Source organism: Opisthocomus hoazin, chromosome 18 (genome assembly GCF_030867145.1).
Source record: "Opisthocomus hoazin isolate bOpiHoa1 chromosome 18, bOpiHoa1.hap1, whole genome shotgun sequence".
Classification (NCBI taxonomy): domain Eukaryota; kingdom Metazoa; phylum Chordata; class Aves; order Opisthocomiformes; family Opisthocomidae; genus Opisthocomus; species Opisthocomus hoazin.
In genome coordinates, this window is record NC_134431.1 from 18,717,139 (window position 1) to 18,733,299 (window position 16,161).

At 68.1% G+C, this 16,161-nt stretch overlaps 1 protein-coding gene across 6 annotated transcripts; it reads left to right on the forward strand.

Annotated features, from left to right (window-relative positions):
- The first annotated feature begins 821 nt into the window (after positions 1–821).
- Positions 822–11,488, forward strand: TBC1D20 (TBC1 domain family member 20). Of its 6 annotated transcripts, none has more exons than XM_075438369.1 (9): positions 858–943; positions 2,504–2,744; positions 3,384–3,569; positions 4,617–4,700; positions 6,078–6,264; positions 6,988–7,089; positions 8,278–8,419; positions 9,080–9,264; positions 9,373–11,488. In XM_075438369.1, exons 2-9 carry the CDS (start codon positions 2,690–2,692, stop codon positions 9,626–9,628), a joined length of 1,197 nt encoding a protein of 398 aa, XP_075294484.1. In that variant the 5' UTR covers positions 858–943; positions 2,504–2,689; the 3' UTR covers positions 9,629–11,488. The 6 variants fall into 6 exon arrangements, with proteins under 6 accessions (XP_075294489.1, XP_075294486.1, XP_075294484.1 ...); XM_075438368.1 differs by having other exon boundaries at positions 864–943; positions 2,470–2,744; XM_075438373.1 differs by having other exon boundaries at positions 864–943; positions 2,470–2,744; positions 8,350–8,419.
- The last annotated feature ends 4,673 nt before the right edge of the window (positions 11,489–16,161 follow it).

A 16,161-nucleotide genomic window follows, 5' to 3' on the forward strand; every position in this document is an offset into this window, starting at 1 on the left:
TCCCTGTTCCTCAGCCCTGGTGTCGGGCTCCTGCTGTCCTCGGAGCGCCCGTCCCTCCTTTCTTCTTCCTCGGGGGGTGGTGACCGCCTGCTTCCATGTCACTTCAGTGGATTTTGGAAGGTAGGGTGGAGCGTGTGGGCTGGGATAAACCGCCTGAGGAGAAACGGGGCAGGAGAGCCGGAAACACGGCCGCTTTCTGTGAGGATCGCTGGTGGGGAAGACGACGATTCTCACATTTTTCTCCTCCATGCCTTCATCCGGTGGAAATGCTCTGTACTTCATCGTTTATATCCCAGAACGAAGCGACAGTGGGACCGTGTTGGCTGTTACCTTGATGTGCTGTGGGGCCGAAGCACCCGCCGTGACACCATGGCAGCGCGCGGGCGCGGCCAGCCGCGGTCATTCGCGAGGCGGAGGCTGGCTGCTCCCGCGCAGCTTCGTGCGGAGAGCGGCTGCGGGCGGCCCCGCTGCCCGAGCACCCGGGGACGCGCGGGGCCTGCGCACGGCGGGACGGCCCCGGGCGCGACGAGGCCTCGCGCGGAGCCGGAGCCCTCGCTGCTCCCCCCGGCGGGAGGGGGCGCTTTAAGGGTGTTTTTGTTGCGGGAGCGGCCGGGCAGCGGCTCCGCCGTCGAGCTCTGGGATTTATTTTTTAAATAAAACCCTTGAAACGCGGTCCAGCGCGGGGTGAAATGAGTGCCCCCCGCTCCCCGCTGCGCATGCGCAGCGTGCGTGACCCTCGTCAGGGCGCTGCGCCTGCGCACTGCGCCGCCGTGACGTGCCGCTCCCGCGCCGGCGGCGGAGGGGCGGGGGGGGGAGCGGGCGGGGGCGGGACAGCGCGGGGAGCGCGGAGCTCTAACGCGGCCCGGTCCGCTCTCCGGCCCGGCATGCGCCGCAGCTCCCGGGAACATGGCCCGGCAGAGCCCGCTGCGCAACGGCGGCCACGGTACGGGCTGGGCCGGGCCTGGCGGGCGGGGTGGGGGGGACGGTGACTCGCGGGTGGGCGGGGGCTGGAGCGCCCCCGCAGGCGCGGCGGCGCCCCCTGGCGGCGGGGCGGGCTCGGCGCTGCGCCCGGAGCCGCCGGTGGGTCCGGAAGGGGTCCCGGGGGGGTCCCAGACGCTGCGCTCGGGCTCAGTCTCCCCCCGGTTGCGGAGCCGTCTGCCCCGCCGGGCCGCGGGGAGCAGCCGGGGCCGCCGCCCGACTCGAGGCCCGGCCGTTAACGCTCTCCGGGCCGCCGGTCACGGCACGAACGGGAGAGGGGGGCGGGAAGAGGGGGGGGCTCTGCGCAGCGCCGGGGCTGGCCCGGCCTGGCAAAGCGCCGGTGCCCGCGCTGTTCTGCTGCTGGGAACGCGGGGCTCGTTCCCTCGGCGGGGCGGGCAGCGGGCCGGGCCCTCCGGGGCTCCCGGGGGGGGAAACGGAACCCCCCCGGGCGGGCGGCAGGGTCTGAGCTGGGGGCGGTGAGCCCTGACCCTGCGAGCTGAGGCTCCGTGGGCGCACGGCGAGGGTTTGGAAGCGTGATCCTTAGGGAGCACCGGCAGCCGTTGTCCAGTGGTGCCCAGCGACAGGACAAGGGGCAACGGGCACAAACTGAAGCAGAGGAAGCTCCAGCTGAACCCGAGGAAGAACTTCTTCCCTCTGAGGGTGCCGGAGCCCTGGCCCAGGCTGCCCAGGGAGGCTGTGGAGTCTCCTTCTCTGGAGATATTCCAGCCCCGCCTGGCCGCGGTGCTGTGCCCCCTGCTCTGGGTGACCCTGCTTGGGCAGGGGGTTGGGCTGGGGGACCCCAGAGGTCCCTGCCAACCCCTGCCATGCTGGGGTTCTGCGTAAATGTTGCCGGTCGGTGTCGGAAGAGGCGCCCGCAGTACGCGCTCCTGCCTTCCTGCTGCTCCTGGAGTTCTTCCTGTGTGGACGGGAGTTTCTTCTCCCTCCTGCCAGAGGCTTTGGTGTGCGGCAGCCCAGCGTCCGCCCGTCGCGGGGGACGGGGAGCGGCCGGCCGAGCGGCGCAGGTTCCTGTTTGCCTGCAAACGCCTTCGCTTGCACAAGCGGCAGGAAAGGAAATAAAAGGGAATTGTGGTCGCTGGAAGAGCGTTAGAAGCTTTGGTGTTACCATGAGCTCAGTGTTTAGAGGGGAGCTGGAGGTCTGTTGTGGGCTGTTACAGCTTATTTTCATCTAAAAAGTGTTTTAAAAGGGTAATTTGGGAAGGGACGGCATCCACCGCTTGACCTGCGTAGGGTCCGTGTGTCCGAGCAGCCTGCCGTCCCGCCGTCTCCCCTTCGGAGGCCGCAGGCAAGCAGCGCTTCCAGCCAGGCGCTGGCACGCAGCTCCCCGGGAGCGGGGAGAGGCCGGGGCCGCGCCGAGACGCTGGAGGTGCCACGTGAGCAGAGCACCGCGCTCCCCGAGTCGCTGCCGGGAGGGCGCGGCGGTGGGGAACGGCTGCTTCTCCATCCGGAGCCTTTTCGTTCCGCCCACCCCAGATCCCATTCGGACACGGCGTCCCTTGTCGAACAGATCCCGTTTGGATCCCACGAGTAGTTGGATCTGTCGGAAAAGCCCTTAAGTAAAGGCAGCGTTTGCGCTCCAGCCCCGCGGCTGCCCAGCAAAGCCTCCTTAGTGGAAACTCCTCCGGGGCAGGATATCAAGTAGCCTTCGGCCGCCTCTTCTTCCTCGCGTGAGGCAGCGGTGACAAATACCACGATGCAGCGTGAAACCGCGTCCCTGCTCAGCTCCCCAGGAAACGCTCCCGTGCCCTGTAAGTGGGTTTAACCCGTCTGAAACCAGAGCAGCGCGTGCTTTGCGCATTACCCCCTGCCCCGGCGCTCCCCAGGACAGCGGGGTTTGTTTAATACCGGGATAATTGTGCCCTTTCTTGAGACTGTTGCTGTCGGTGGAAGTGCTCAGACTTCTCCCTGGGACTGCTCTGTCCAGGAGCCGCTGCCTGGCTGGGAGTCGGTGGGAACACAAAGTCCTGGTCGTAGGAAACACTCGATACCCGAGCTGGCGGCTGCGTCACGGGGCAGACAGTTGCCAGGCGGCTTTGCACGACCGTCGCGGTCCTGCACGGAGCCGTGACCAGCGGGGAGGCCGGGAGCCGAGGGATCCGCTCCGGCGGCAGCGTCAGGAGGAGCAGCGGTTCCCTCCCAGCGTGGGGCTGCGCTGCGAGCCGTGGGGTGTCCCCGGAGCTGAGCCTGCGGCGATGGGGACAGTGGGGGTCACTGCCGGGGCTGTCCCCGGTCTGTCCTGGCAGGGCGTGTGCCAACTGTCCCCTGTCCTCCCCCTTGCTGCGCGTGGGACATCGCTGCGAGCGGATTTTGCCCGCCGCGGTCCGAGTCGCTGCCTCCCCGTGCGCTGCCCTGGCCCGTCAGCTTGCCTCTGCGTGATCTCCTTGCAGACTTTGATTCGAAGAAGAAAAGAAAAGTGGCGGAGATTTATCAGGCTCTGAACAGCGACCCGATCGACGTGGCTGCGCTCAGGCGGATGGCGATCAGCAAGGGGGGGCTCTTGATGGACGAGATCCGCTGCAAAGTGTGGCCGAAGCTGCTGAGCGTGAATACAGACGACCTGCCCCCCCGTCCAGGTAGGGAGCACCTGGACGCGGGTGCGCTGGGCCGACGGCTGGGTGGTCTCTGTGAGGAGGGGTCGCAGAGGTTGAAGCGCGTGCTTGCTGACCTGCCTTTTCCTTCCCTGTGTACGCCGCTGCGTTGCTCGCCGGGCCCTGGGTGCCCAGAAGGGCAGTGGGATCCTGGGGTGCACGAGGAGGAGTGTGGGCAGCAGGGCGAGGGAGGTTCTCCTCCCCCTCTGCTCTGCCCTGGGGAGGCCCCATCTGCAGTGCTGGGTCCAGTGCTGGGCTCCCCAGTTCAGGAAAGATGAAGAGCTACTGGAGAGAGTCCAGCAGAGGGCTGCGAGGATGAGGAGGGGACTGGAGCATCTCTGCTACGAGGAGAGGCTGAGGGAGCTGGGCTTGTTCAGCCTGGAGAAGAGAAGGCTGCGAGGGGACCTTCGAAATGCCCATAAATATCTGCAGGGTGGGGGTCAGGAGGACGGGGCCAGACTCTGTTCAGTGGTGCCCAGCGACAGGACAAGGGGCAACGGGCACAAACTGGAGCAGAGGAAGCTCCAGCTGAACATGAGGAAGAACTTCTTCCCTCTGAGGGTGACGGAGCCCTGGCCCAGGCTGCCCAGGGAGGCTGTGGAGTCTCCTTCTCTGGAGATATTCCAGCCCCGCCTGGCCGCGGTGCTGTGCCCCCTGCTCTGGGTGACCCTGCTTGGGCAGGGGGCTGGGCTGGGTGACCCACAAAGGGCCCTTCCAACCCCTACTATTCCGTGATTCTGTGATTCTGTGAATTGCACGGCAAAACCGTGGAGCAAAGGTGTTTTGGGGAACGCTGGGAGTGGGGTCAGTTTAAGCATCTTAACGTACGTTGTTCAAGGAGTTCACAGCCTCGTCCCCTCGCGCTGGAGTGCCGCGGGTGTCAGAACGCGTGGCAGCGCGGGGACGGGGCTGGTGGGCAGCGTGGCGGTGTGCAGCCTCAGCCTGCGGCCTGCAGCAGGCTTCTCCCAGCCCCCTCCCCAGCTCTCCTCCCTGTGCGCTGCTCGCTGTTAATCACGTTCCTCTCTTTCTCAGCAGGAAAGGAGCTGCGAGAGGACAATAAAGATTACCAGCAGGTGTTACTGGACGTGCGGCGATCCCTGCGCCGCTTCCCACCAGGTGAGAGGGGATTCTCCTCTTCCCGCTCTCCGGGGGAAGGTCTGTGCCGGGGGGCTCCTCCTGGCTCGGTCCTCACGCAGGAGGTCGCAGTGGGTGACGCTCCGTTGCTTCCAGAGCCTGGCTCTCTGGGCAGCCGTTTCCTCGTGAGCTCACGCACGGCGGCTTCTCCGTGCAGCGGAGCCGTTCTGCAGCCATCGGCTTCCTTCAGCTGCCCGTGCTGCGGCTGGGTTTTGATGTGGCTCTGCCACCGTGACGCTCCCCCCGCCCCGCCGAGGGGCCGGTGCCGCCGAGCCGTCGCAGCGCGGAGGGGCCGGGTCCTGCGTGCCCCTCGCCTGTGGTGCTGGGCTGGGACAGGAGCGACGGAGCGCGGGAGAAGCGCGCTGCTGGCTCCGGTTCGGACCGTGCTGTAGCGCAGGGACGTGGCAGGCGGGTTTGTCCGTGGTTGGAACGACTTCTGGGGTAAAACAGTCACAAAATCGGGTTCATGCACCAAGCTTAAGAGAACTGGGAACCTGTAGGAGCAAAGCGTTTCTGCAGTTGTGTAGTGCGGGTGGGCGGCTGGTGCCTTCTTGTGCTATTTATGAAACAGTTAATCCAGCAGCTGTCTGGCTGCGGAGCAGTCAGTATTCCCGGCCGGAATCTGCCTCCCCTGCTGCCGCTTTTACTTCGCTCCAACTCTCTTTCGAGTGCGGGCCCTGCGTGCACGCCGATTCCTGCAGGGTCTGCCCGTACGGATGGTTTTGCCCTGGCATGGCAGCCTCCTGCCTGTTTTTAGACACGCCAGTGAAGCAGGGGAAAGGGAGGACTTGGTGATTGCGGGGTCTCCACTGGGAATTTCTGCTTTGGGCGTTTTATCTGTTGACGGGGACTGCCGGGAGGCGGCTGCCGCTGCGCGTGGCGGGAGCAAGGCTGCTCCTGCAGCAGCCCGGCCCTAAGCACGTGCTGTTAGCGGGGGACCGGTATCAAGTTGTGGCAGTGGAGGCCTCGCAGTCTGATGCAGTTTCTGTGAGAATGGGTCCCGTTTCATTTTTTTTGAGGACCCTTAGGAAATTCAAAAAGGTTGGAATGTCCTCGGTAGCGCTGGGTACGCGGCGCAATTCGCTCTTCGCGGCACAAATACCGGTGAACCCTGCTCCCACGCTCCACGGTGACGACTGCCCGGCTTCCCCTGGGCCACCCGAGTTTTGGGGGGCAGGATTAGGGCCTCGGGATCCTTTTTCTGTTAGTTTTGTCCCTTTGCCCCACACGCCTTGCGAGCCAGCAGCTTGGTAAAGGCGTGGGTCCTCTCCTTGCCTACTGCGGCCACGCTCGCTCCCGTGGCCGGCACCGGCAGGGGACACGGCCCCATCCCACGGCCGCCTGCTGCTGTCCCCGCAGGGATGCCGGATGACCAGAGGGAAGGGCTGCAGGAGGATCTCATCGACATCATCCTCCACGTCCTGAAGCGCAACCCCCAGCTGCACTACTACCAGGGCTACCATGACATCGTGGTCACCTTCCTCCTGGTGGTGGGCGACAGGCTGGCCACGGCGCTGGTGGAAAAGCTCTCGACGCATCATCTCAGGTACGCAGCGGGAGGGCGGGAGCCACCTGCGTGTCCTCGGGCTGGGGGGACGCCCGTGCCGGTGGGGCCGGCCTGGCAGGGGAGCCTGGAGGGCAGAGCCCTGGGGTCGGGCTGGCTGCCGGTCACGTCCGTACCCAGAGGGGTGCAGCGAGAGCGCGGTGTGGCCACGCGATACCATGTGGCTTTGCAGGGAGTTGTGCTCCGGGGAGGGGATAATTAACTGTCAGTTAATTGGTAGCATCTCTTGAAGCTGAAAAAGCCAACACACGCGCGTTGTTCGTGGTTCTCCGGCCGTCTCTGCTGTCGGGGCCTCTCCGGCTGCCGGGGGCTGGCTCAGCACAGTGCCTCCCGCTCTCCCACCGAGATGAGAGCAGGCCTTCAGCCGGGGAGTGGTTTGGAGGGATTCTCCCTCCTCTCCCGGGTGGGGAGTTCAGTTTTTGGGTGCTGGAAAGCCTTTGCAGTTCACGCATGCACCGCAGCAGAGTAAGAAGCGGCAGCTGCCGGCAGCGTGACTGTCTGGGTGCGGGTTTTCTGCGTGGATCAGCCCTGCGTGTCCCAGATGGGAGGGAAGGGGGCTGTCCCAAAGGGGCAGAACTCCCGGGGGCCACCCTGCCAGCAAAGCTCTTGCTTGCAAGTTCATTTATTTACCTTCTGGGCTGCCTCCCTGGAGGAGAGCTCCCCGACGTGGTTGCTTGACAGAGCTTCTTTTTAATCTTTCCTCAGGGATTTTATGGACCCGACGATGGATAACACCAAGCACATTTTAAATTACCTGATGCCCATCATAGACCTGGTGAACCCTGAGGTGCATGACTTCATGCAGAGGTACGTGGACGCTCCCCCGGAGCCTCCTGGCTCTCCCCTGCCAGCCCCGTGGTGCTGCTGGTGGGGCCGTTTGCACCAGCGTGTCCCCAGCACCGCAGCGGCTTCCTCGGCGTCAGTCGACACAGCCCACAGCTAACGGCGACGGTCCCGTGCCGTGTGGCACTCTGCTGCCTGTCTTGAGGGGTTCTGAACGGTGTCATCTTCACCCTGGTGGTCTGCACTCCGGATCGGAAAGGCTGGGGGGTTGTGGGCAGCGTCACACCAAGCTGCCACAAGTGCTTCACGTGCCCGGTTTGGTGGCTGCTGTCACCTGGCCGTAGTTTGTTGCTGGTTCTGGGGACGATTCCCCGGCTGTGCAGCAGGGACACGCAGGTCCAGTCCAGGCAGAGTGAAGCAGAAGCAGGAAGGTGAGTGGGAAGGTGCAGTCCAGAGGCTTTTTCTGGGCAAGTGTCTCTGTTAGGTGTCATGGCCGGGATGTCTGTGGGTACCCAGCTTGGTTAGAAACTCCCAGAAGTTAGTAAGCCTTTGGGGTAGAAAGGAATCTGGAAAGCTGACGGTGCTGCAGGACTTCAGGAGTCCTCAGGTCAGTGTGCCAGGCAGGGACATGGAATGTCACACCCTGAAAGCCGCCTTTTGGGGCTCTACCACAGAACCCCCTGGATGTGAGACGAGCAGTGCTTTGCCTTGGGGTTGTGTTGGAGGAGCAGTTCGTGGGGTTGTGTCAGAGGAGCAGACTGTGCTGCAGGACTTCAGGAGTCCTCAGGTCAGCGTGCCAGGCAGGGACATGGAATGTCACACCCTGAAAGCCGCCTTTTGGGGCTCTACCACGGAATCCCCTGGATGTGAGACGAGCAGTGCTTTGCCTTGGGGTTGTGTTGGAGGAGCAGTTCGTGGGGTTGTGTCAGAGGAGCAGACTGTGCTGCAGGACTTCAGGAGTCCTCAAGTCAGCGTGCCAGGTGGGGACGTGGAAGTCACACCCTGAAAGCTGCCGTTTGGGGCTCTACCACGGAACCCCCTGGATGTGAGACGAGCAGCGCTTTGCCTTGGGGTTGTGTCGGGGGAGCAGTTCGTGGATGTGGGCTGAGCTCTGAACGCTCTGCCGGTAGCCCGGTCCATCTCGCGGCGCAGGGATCACGCCGTTGCCAAGCCGCTGGCGGCAGCTGCCCTAACAGCACTTTCTCTCTGCAGCGCGGAGGTGGGCACCATCTTCGCTCTCAGCTGGCTGATCACCTGGTTTGGGCACGTTTTGTCCGATTTCAGGCACGTCGTGCGATTATATGACTTCTTCCTGGCTTGCCATCCGCTGATGCCCATTTATTTCGCTGCGGTGGTAGGTACTGGCGGGGATGACGGGGGGGTTAATTGAACCATGGCGAGGTGCTGGTCATTTGGGGCTGCAGAGGGGGGCTGGCAAACCCAGTGCTGCTGCCGTCCCCAGCTGCACCCCGCTCTGCAGGGTCCCCCAGCGATGTCCTGGGTGGGGGCGGAGGGCGGGTGGGATCTGGGAGAGCTCGGGGCAGCCTCGGGGTGTGCAGGCTCTTCCAGTTCGGTGCCGTGGAGGCAGCGTGACCTGGTGTTTTTCCTTGCTTTCGTGTGCTGGCTGTGCTGCTGGGGACTTGCTGGGGTGCTGGCGTGCCTGGCTGGCCCGGGGCAGCCCTGTGCTGTGCACCCATCCGCCCTTGCTCCCGCGGCGGGTCCAGACAAACCTCTGTCTGGGGGCCAGTCGTGGAGTCAAGGCTCACTGAGGTTCCACCCGCATCTCTGACCTGCCAGGAGCAGGCTCTGCTCAGAGGACGGATGTAACTACCCAGAAGGGTTTTTCCGTGGCCTCGGGGTCTGGGGAAGGGTTTGGATTGCTCTTCCCAGACAGGCAACGCTTCGCTGCAGTGTGTCCCCTTGAGGAAGGGCTGGACTCGCAGCTGGAAGCGAAGTCACGAGGAGTCGTCCCCGCTTTCCCCGCTGTCCTCAGTGCTCTCGCCCCTCTCCGCAGATCGTGCTGCACCGGCAGCAGGAGGTCCTGGACTGCGAGTGCGACATGGCCTCTGTCCACCACCTCCTGTCCCAGATCCCCCAGGACCTTCCTTACGAGAAGCTGATCAGAAGAGCCGGGGACCTTTTTGTCCAGTTCCCACCATCCAAACTTGCCAAGCAGGCAGCTCAGCAGCAGGCGGAACGGTGAGTGCCGGGCGGCCCCGTGCTTCCCGGTGAAGATCTTCCTCCCTGGCAGGAGGCTGGTCCCAGGGCGAGCCGGGGATGCGCCTTGACCTGTTCCTTCCCTTGCAGAACTGCGGCTTCCACTTTCAAGGACTTTGAGCTGGCGTCAGTGCAGCAGAGGCCGGACACTGTGTTGAGGCAGCGCTTCAGGGAGCGGCCCCGAGCGGAGGAGCGGACAAAATCCATCTTGACAAAGCCGAGGACCAACCGCTTTGTCAAGCTGGCGGTGATGGGGCTGACGGTCGCGCTGGGAGCAGCCGCCCTGGCCGTGGTGAAGAGCGCGCTGGAGTGGGCGCCCAAGTTTGAGCTGCAGATTTTCCCCTGAAGCCAGAGGACGGGCGTTCCCTGCCGCCGCGTCCTTCCCTGGCGGGGAAGGGCCGATGTTTGATGAAAGGACGTGTCCGAAACGACCTGCCTGAAGATTATTTTTTATCCTTGCTGCCTCCGGTGACGCTCTTGGCCTTTGCGACAGAGACTGGTGGGAACCGGCCCAGCAGGATTGTTCCCAGCACCGACGCTCGCCTTGTTCTCTCCTCCCCACGCAGCGGTGAGCGGATGGGCGCTGCCGCGTGCGGGGCCGGAGGTACGGACGAGTCGGGCTCTGCGGGCTGCGCGCAGGTGACTGTGCGAGCGGCGAGCCCTGCGTGGGCTGTCCCGAGGCGATCCCGCGCTCTGTGCTGGGGACGATTGGTGGGGGCGAGGGCAGATCCTCGCCTGGAGGAGAGCATCACGGCGGGGTCTGCCCTGGGAGCGTGAGGGCGAGGGGCTGTCGCGCTCCGGAGGAACGGGGCAGCCCTCTGGCTCTGCGTCCTTCTCGTGTGCGGGGCTGGCAGCGCTGCCCGCCGTCTGCGTTCCGCTTCGCCGGTGCGCCCACCCTTCCCTTTCCCCTGGGCGACCTCCGCGCAGAGCCAGACCCTTCGCAGACCCCCGCCCTGCCGGCGGGCTCTCTCCAGCGTGCAGCACTCCCTGCCTCTTTCTGCCTCCTCATCCCTGCAGCCCGACCTGCTCGCGGGGGACGGGAGCAGGCCTGCGGGACTGCCGCAGGGGGCTCGGCCCTCGGTCGCTGGGGCTCGTTTGCTGGCAGTGGCGTGGTCCTATCTCGGGCCACCGAGCCGAGAGACCACGGTGCGTGGGGCAGGTCACGTCACCACAAGCCGTCGCGACACCGTGAACGCCCGCCGCAGCTTTGACAGCTCCGGAAGCAGGCTCCAAGGCGGAGAAAGGCGCTTTCCACCTTGAGAAACTCTTGGCACAGGACACGTTGTGGTAGGAAACCCGTCACAGATCTCCCCCCCCCCCAAGCTGAGCAGAGTTCCGCGTCGCCCCTCGCACTAACGCCAGGGAGGGGGTTTCGCAGAAGCCCCCGCGCAGCTCCGTCTCCCCACCGTCCCGGCCCCCGTCCTCCCAGCTAAGCCGCAGATCCTCCCCGACAGCTCGGTGTCCCGCCGCGACACGGGTGCCTCTACCTCTCCCCTGAGCTGCTCAACCCCCCGCAAGTGCCCTTACCTGGCCCCCCCGGCTGCCCCCCAGCCCCCCACCATCGCTGCCCTGCGCCCCGAGCCATCCGCACCGCGCCCCAAAGATCGATGGCGGGTGAAGAGTTGCGGATTTCTGGATCGAGAAGAAAACGTGTGCCCTGCCAAGCTCAGCACCCTCCTCTCCCCAGCCCCTGCCTGTCGGGGGGGGGTTCGCAACCCCCCCTGGGTGAGTTTTGGGGTGCTCCAAGGCCCTCGCTCGCGCGGGGCCGTGCCTGAGTGACCCCGGAGCGTCCTTTGCCTCGGCGGTCGGAATGGCGGCGGCGTGAGTCCGCTCTCGCAGAGGCAGGGCGGCGAGGCGGGGGGCTGGCGGGGTGGGGGGCTGCTCGCGTGTCCGCCCCCCGGCGTGGCTGAAGGCCGAGCGTGTTCCTGGCCGTCGGCACCTCGCCGGGCAGCAGCGGCGTGGGGCGAGGGCTGGCTCCTTTAGCACTTTAGAAACGCGTGGGGCAGGGGAGTCTGTGGTGAGCTGGGGGTCCCACCGGCCCCCTACGGCTGGGCCCCCCCCTGGGGGAAGCCCCTGCAGCCCCCCGCTCTCTGGCCACGATGCACTTTAGCCCTCGCGTTGTCCCCGGGGGAGGCAGGGCCCGGGAGGAGACGGTAATGCGGATTTGTACGAACCCCATAACTGCAAAATAAACAGTTAGCGAAGACGGCTCCTTCCCTCCGCCCGGCCGGGCCGTGGGGCTGGGGGTGCCCCCCCCCGCACCCCACAGCCTGGCCAGCTCTGCCTTCCCGGCGGGGCGAGCAGCGGGAGCGGGGCCGCAGGGCGCTGGCGTGTCCCCATTGCCGCTCTCCGTCCCTCTGCCAACCTGTGCCTCCGCGCCAGGGCTCGCCCGTGCCCCCCGCTCTCCGGGCAGCCCCCCGTCAGCGGCGGGGCTGGGAGCAGCCTGACCTCCCGCACCCCTCTGCGCCCCGGGCTGGGTGCGGGGCTGCAGGAGGAGGTCCCGGGCACGCTCCGCTGAGCCGGGGTGACGCAGCCGGGCTGGGAACGGGCTTTGCCGGGTGACACGAGGCTGGCGGCCGTGTTCACCATCTTCACCCCATCGGGCCTGGAGAAGAGAAGGCTGCGAGGGGACCTTCAAAATGCCCATAAATATCTGCAGGGGGGGGTCAGGAGGACGGGGCCAGACTCTTTCCAGTGGTGCCCAGCGACAGGACAAGGGGCAACGGGCACAAACTGGAGCAGAGGAAGCTCCAGCTGAACCCGAGGAAGAACTTCTTCCCTCTGAGGGTGCCGGAGCCCTGGCCCAGGCTGCCCAGGGAGGCTGTGGAGTCTCCTTCTCTGGAGATATTCCAGCCCCGCCTGGCCGCGGTGCTGTGCAGCCTGCTCTGGGTGACCCTGCTTGGGCAGGGGGTTGGGCTGGGTGACCCACAGAGGTCCCCTCCAACCCCTGCCATGCTGGGAGTCTGTGGGCCGCGGCGATTTTTATTTCTCTTGGCAATTTTTCACAACAGCACCCAGAGCCCCGTGGCAGGGACACGCAGGCAAAGCCCCCGGGGGCTGTGAGGGGCTGCGGGGGGCTTAGTGGGGTGTTGGGGGGCGCAGGGTGGGCAGGCCTGGGGGTTCGCAGCGGAGGGGAGCCAGCACAGCACCCTTCCTTGCGCCGTGTGCCGTTAGCGTGGTGCCCGGCTCCGGTTCAGCTGCCCGCCGGCACGGAGCTGCTCACGCCACCGGGCCCCCCATGCGCGGCCGGGCCCCCCGGGAACCGTCCCCCGTCGGTGACGGACCCAAAAAGAGCCCAGAGGGGGAATGGGGGCTGTGCGAGCGCCCGGCTCCCTCCCGGGGGGGGTCTGGGTGCAGCCTGGGCACGGCTCGGAGTGCGGGGTGCCCGTACCTGGCAGCTGGGCTCGGCCTCGGCGGGGGCCCCCCCGAACCCTGGCAGCGCCAGGCTGGGCCCCCCTGGCCCTTCCGTGCAGGACGGGATGGGGGGACCATTGTGTCCCCAGTTCTGGTGCCGCAGTGGGGGGGGGTCCCCAGCGCCGGGGGTCCCCCGGACCCTCCCGCTGAGACACGGCAGCACACCGGGGTGCGGGGGCGTCCCTGGGGGGTCCCAGGGGGGCCGAGGTGTTGGTGGCCAAGGCTGCGGCGGGCTGGCAGGAGAGGGCTGGGGGCTCCCTGTGCCCCCCCCCCCCCGCCCCCCCGCTGCCCGGGGCGCAGGGCGGGGCCCGGCGCGGGGGGGGGGGGGGATGGTACCCGGGGATGCTCCGGGCTCCCCTTGTTGCCGTGGCAACAGATGTGGGCGGGGGGGCGGGGGGGTGACGCAAGCGGCGCGTGCCCCCCGTGGCCCCCCTCCCCCGGGCTCTCGTGCGGGGCCGGATTACCGCCCCTCCCCCCCCGGTCCTGGGCTGAGCCGCCGCGGGGGGGGGAGGGGTCGCCACGGGGGGGAGGGGGGGGGGACGTGGGGCTGCGCGTGCGCAGAGCCCCCTCCCCCCCAGCACACGCGTGCCCTGAGCCCGCGCCTGTACCGCACACGCCCCCGCACCGCGCCCGCAGCCCGTGCGCGCGCACACGCCGGGGGGGGCAGGGGGGCTGGTGGGGGGGGACCCGGGAATGGTGGCGGGAGCCCGCGGGTCGGGCTGGGAGCTGCTCCCCGGGAACCCCGCACCCACCAGGGACCCCGCAGCCCCCCCGGGACCCCGCACCGCCCTGGAAGCCCGACGTTCCCAGGGGACCCCGCACCCCCGCGGGGACCCCGCGCACCCCCCCAGGACCCCGCACCCCCCCGGGACCGCACACCTCCCCAGAGACCCCGCACACCCCCAGAGACCCCGCACCCCCCCCGGGGACACCGCACCCCCTCCGGGGACCCCGCACGCCCCCGGGGACCCTGCAACCCTCAGGGACCCCGCACCACCTTGGGACCCCGCACCCCCCAGTGACCCCTCATCCCTCCGGGGACCCCGCACCCCTCCCGGGAGGAGCGCGGCGGCGCGGGAGGAGCCGGAGCCGGGGGCAGCAGACCAACACACTTTATTCCACAGTCACGACAGTCACGATATCCGCCCGCCGAGCCCCCCCCAGCCCCCCGGGGCGGGCCGGGCGGGGGTCGCGGCTGCCCCTCGCTAAAGCCTACGACTACAGCTACGGGGACCCTGCACGAACACGACACTACGGGGGGGCCCCCGCTGCGCCCCCCCCCGCCCCCGGCCGCTGCTTCCTGAGAGAGGTTTGGGTCGGTTAATTATTCATTTATCATTATTATTATTATTATTATTATTACTATTCGCTTTGTCTCGTGATGGCGGGACGCCGCACCCGCACGCCAGCCGGCGGCGGGGGGGCGGGGGGCGCGGCGGGGAGGGGGCCGCAGGCTGGGGGGGGCTCTAAGCACGACACCCACCCGGCACAGGGACACCCACCCCTGCCCACCGGGTTCTGTCCCCCCCATGCCAGGCCGGGGGGGACAAAGCGGGTGTTGTGCTTGCAGCCAGGGGGGGGGGGGGAGAAGGGACCCCCCCCAGGGACCCCCTCAGGGACCCCCCAGCTCTGGCTCCGGTCCTGGCGCTGACCCGGACCCTGTTCCTGAGGAATCACGGAGCACCCGGTGAGTGGGGGTCCCACGGCACGTGGGGGAGCCCCCGGCCCCGAGGCCTGGCATGATGCGAGACCCCCACCCCGGCCTCGGGACCCCGCTTCCTGGGGGCTTCAGCTTCGCCGGGGACCGAGGGTGGGCGGCCGGCGGCCTCAGCGCAGCCGCGCACCCCGAGAAGGCACCGAGGTGCTGGGTGGGAGACCCCCGACCCCGGCTGACGCTTGGGAGGGGCTTGGGGGGCTCCTGGGGCGGGGGGCAAGGCAGAGCCCCCCAGGAGCGGGCAGCTGGCCCGGTGCTCCCGTGGCTTCCGCACCTCGAGTGGGGCTGGGTCCGGGGGGTCAGGGTCCTGGGGGGGTCAAGGTCCGGGGGGGTTCAGGGTCCGGGGGGGGGGGCAGGGACGGGGACACGCTCTATACGGGGCGACACGCGTCCAGGGCTACCGACACCGCGGCGACAGCGCCGCCGCCACGCACACGCACAGCTACCGCTACACACCGACACATCGACGCACCCCGGGGGGGACCCCGGCACCCCCCAGGCGGGGGGGCACCCAGCACCCCTGCCGAGGGCCCGGGGACGCCCCGCTCCCCGCGCCGCGCTGCCTGTCCCCGCGGCTGAGCCGGGGTCACCGGGGCCACCGGCACCGCTGGCAGCGGGGCCAGGCGGGTCCCCCCTTCCAAGCCCCCCTCGGGGGGTGCCAGGGCCCCGGGATGGGGGGGTGGGGGGGTGCCCTTCCCCTGGTCACGGCTCCATCTGGCCCCACAGCACGGGGCAGGCCCGGGGTGACGTGTGACCGGGGGAACCGGCAGCCCCGAAAAGGGAGGCAGAGCCCTGGGGAGAGGGTGCCCCGCTGCCCCCCAGCACCCCAGGAAGGGTCTGAGGTGCTCCCACGCACCCCGAGACCCAGGGAGAGGGTGCTCCACTGCCCCCCAGAACCCCGGGAAGGGTCCGAGGGGCTCCCGTGCACCCCAAGCCCTGCAGAGAGGGTGCTCTGCTGCACCCCAGCACCCCAGGAAGGGTCTGAGGTGCTCCCATGCACCCCAAACCCTGGGGAGTCGGGTCTGAGGGGCTCCCATGCACCCCAAGACACAGGGAGAGGGTGCTCTGCTGCACCCCAGCACCCTGGGAAGGGTCCGAGGGGCTCCCACGCACCCCGATCCCCGGGCAGAGGGTGTCCCACTACCCCCCAGCACCCCAGGAAGGGTCTGAGGGGCTCCCACGCACCCCGAGACCCAGGGAGAGGGTGCTCTGCTGCACCCCAGCACCCTGGGAAGGGTCCGAGGGGCTCCCACGCACCCCGAGGCCCAGGGAGAGGGTGTCCCACTGCCCCCCAGCACCCCGGGAAGGGTCTGAGGGGCTCCCGCGCACCCCAAGCCCTGGGGAGTCGGGGCCGGGGGGGACCTCGGCGGCTCCCTGCCGAGCCCAGCACCCCTCCTCCGGGCGCTGCCAGCCCCTGCCCCGGCCCCAGGGCTGGCAGCTCGGGGTGGTGGGGTCCCCGCCATCCCGCAGCCCCCCGGCCGGCGCCCAGCCACGTGCCATGGGGCGGCGGGAGGCCGCTCCTTGCCGGAAGGAGCCATTGGCAAAGGCCGAGAGAAACGGAGCCGGAGCAGCCGCCGCGGCGTGGCCTTCGCTGCCGGGAAGCTCCTTGGCCGCGCTCGGCCCCGACGCTCGGCAGAGCCGGCAGCGTGGCGTGGAGGAGCACCGCGCCGCAGCATCGCCCGCACGCCCACGGGTGTCGGCGGCTGCCGCCGCGCTCGGCCGCGTTTGGGGGGGCTGAGATTCCCCTCCGC

What these genes read in the sequence shown, in the direction of transcription:
- TBC1D20 (XM_075438369.1), top strand. Translation starts at nt 2,690, where the DNA reads ATGCAGCGTGAAACCGCGTCCCTGCTCAGCTCCCCAGGAAACGCTCCC. An exon ending in AGGAAACGCTCCCGTGCCCT is followed by an intron (nt 2,745 to 3,383) that starts GTAAGTGGGTTT and finishes ATCTCCTTGCAG; the next exon opens with ACTTTGATTCGAAGAAGAAA. An exon ending in GCTCAGCAGCAGGCGGAACG is followed by an intron (nt 9,265 to 9,372) that starts GTGAGTGCCGGG and finishes CTTCCCTTGCAG; the next exon opens with AACTGCGGCTTCCACTTTCA.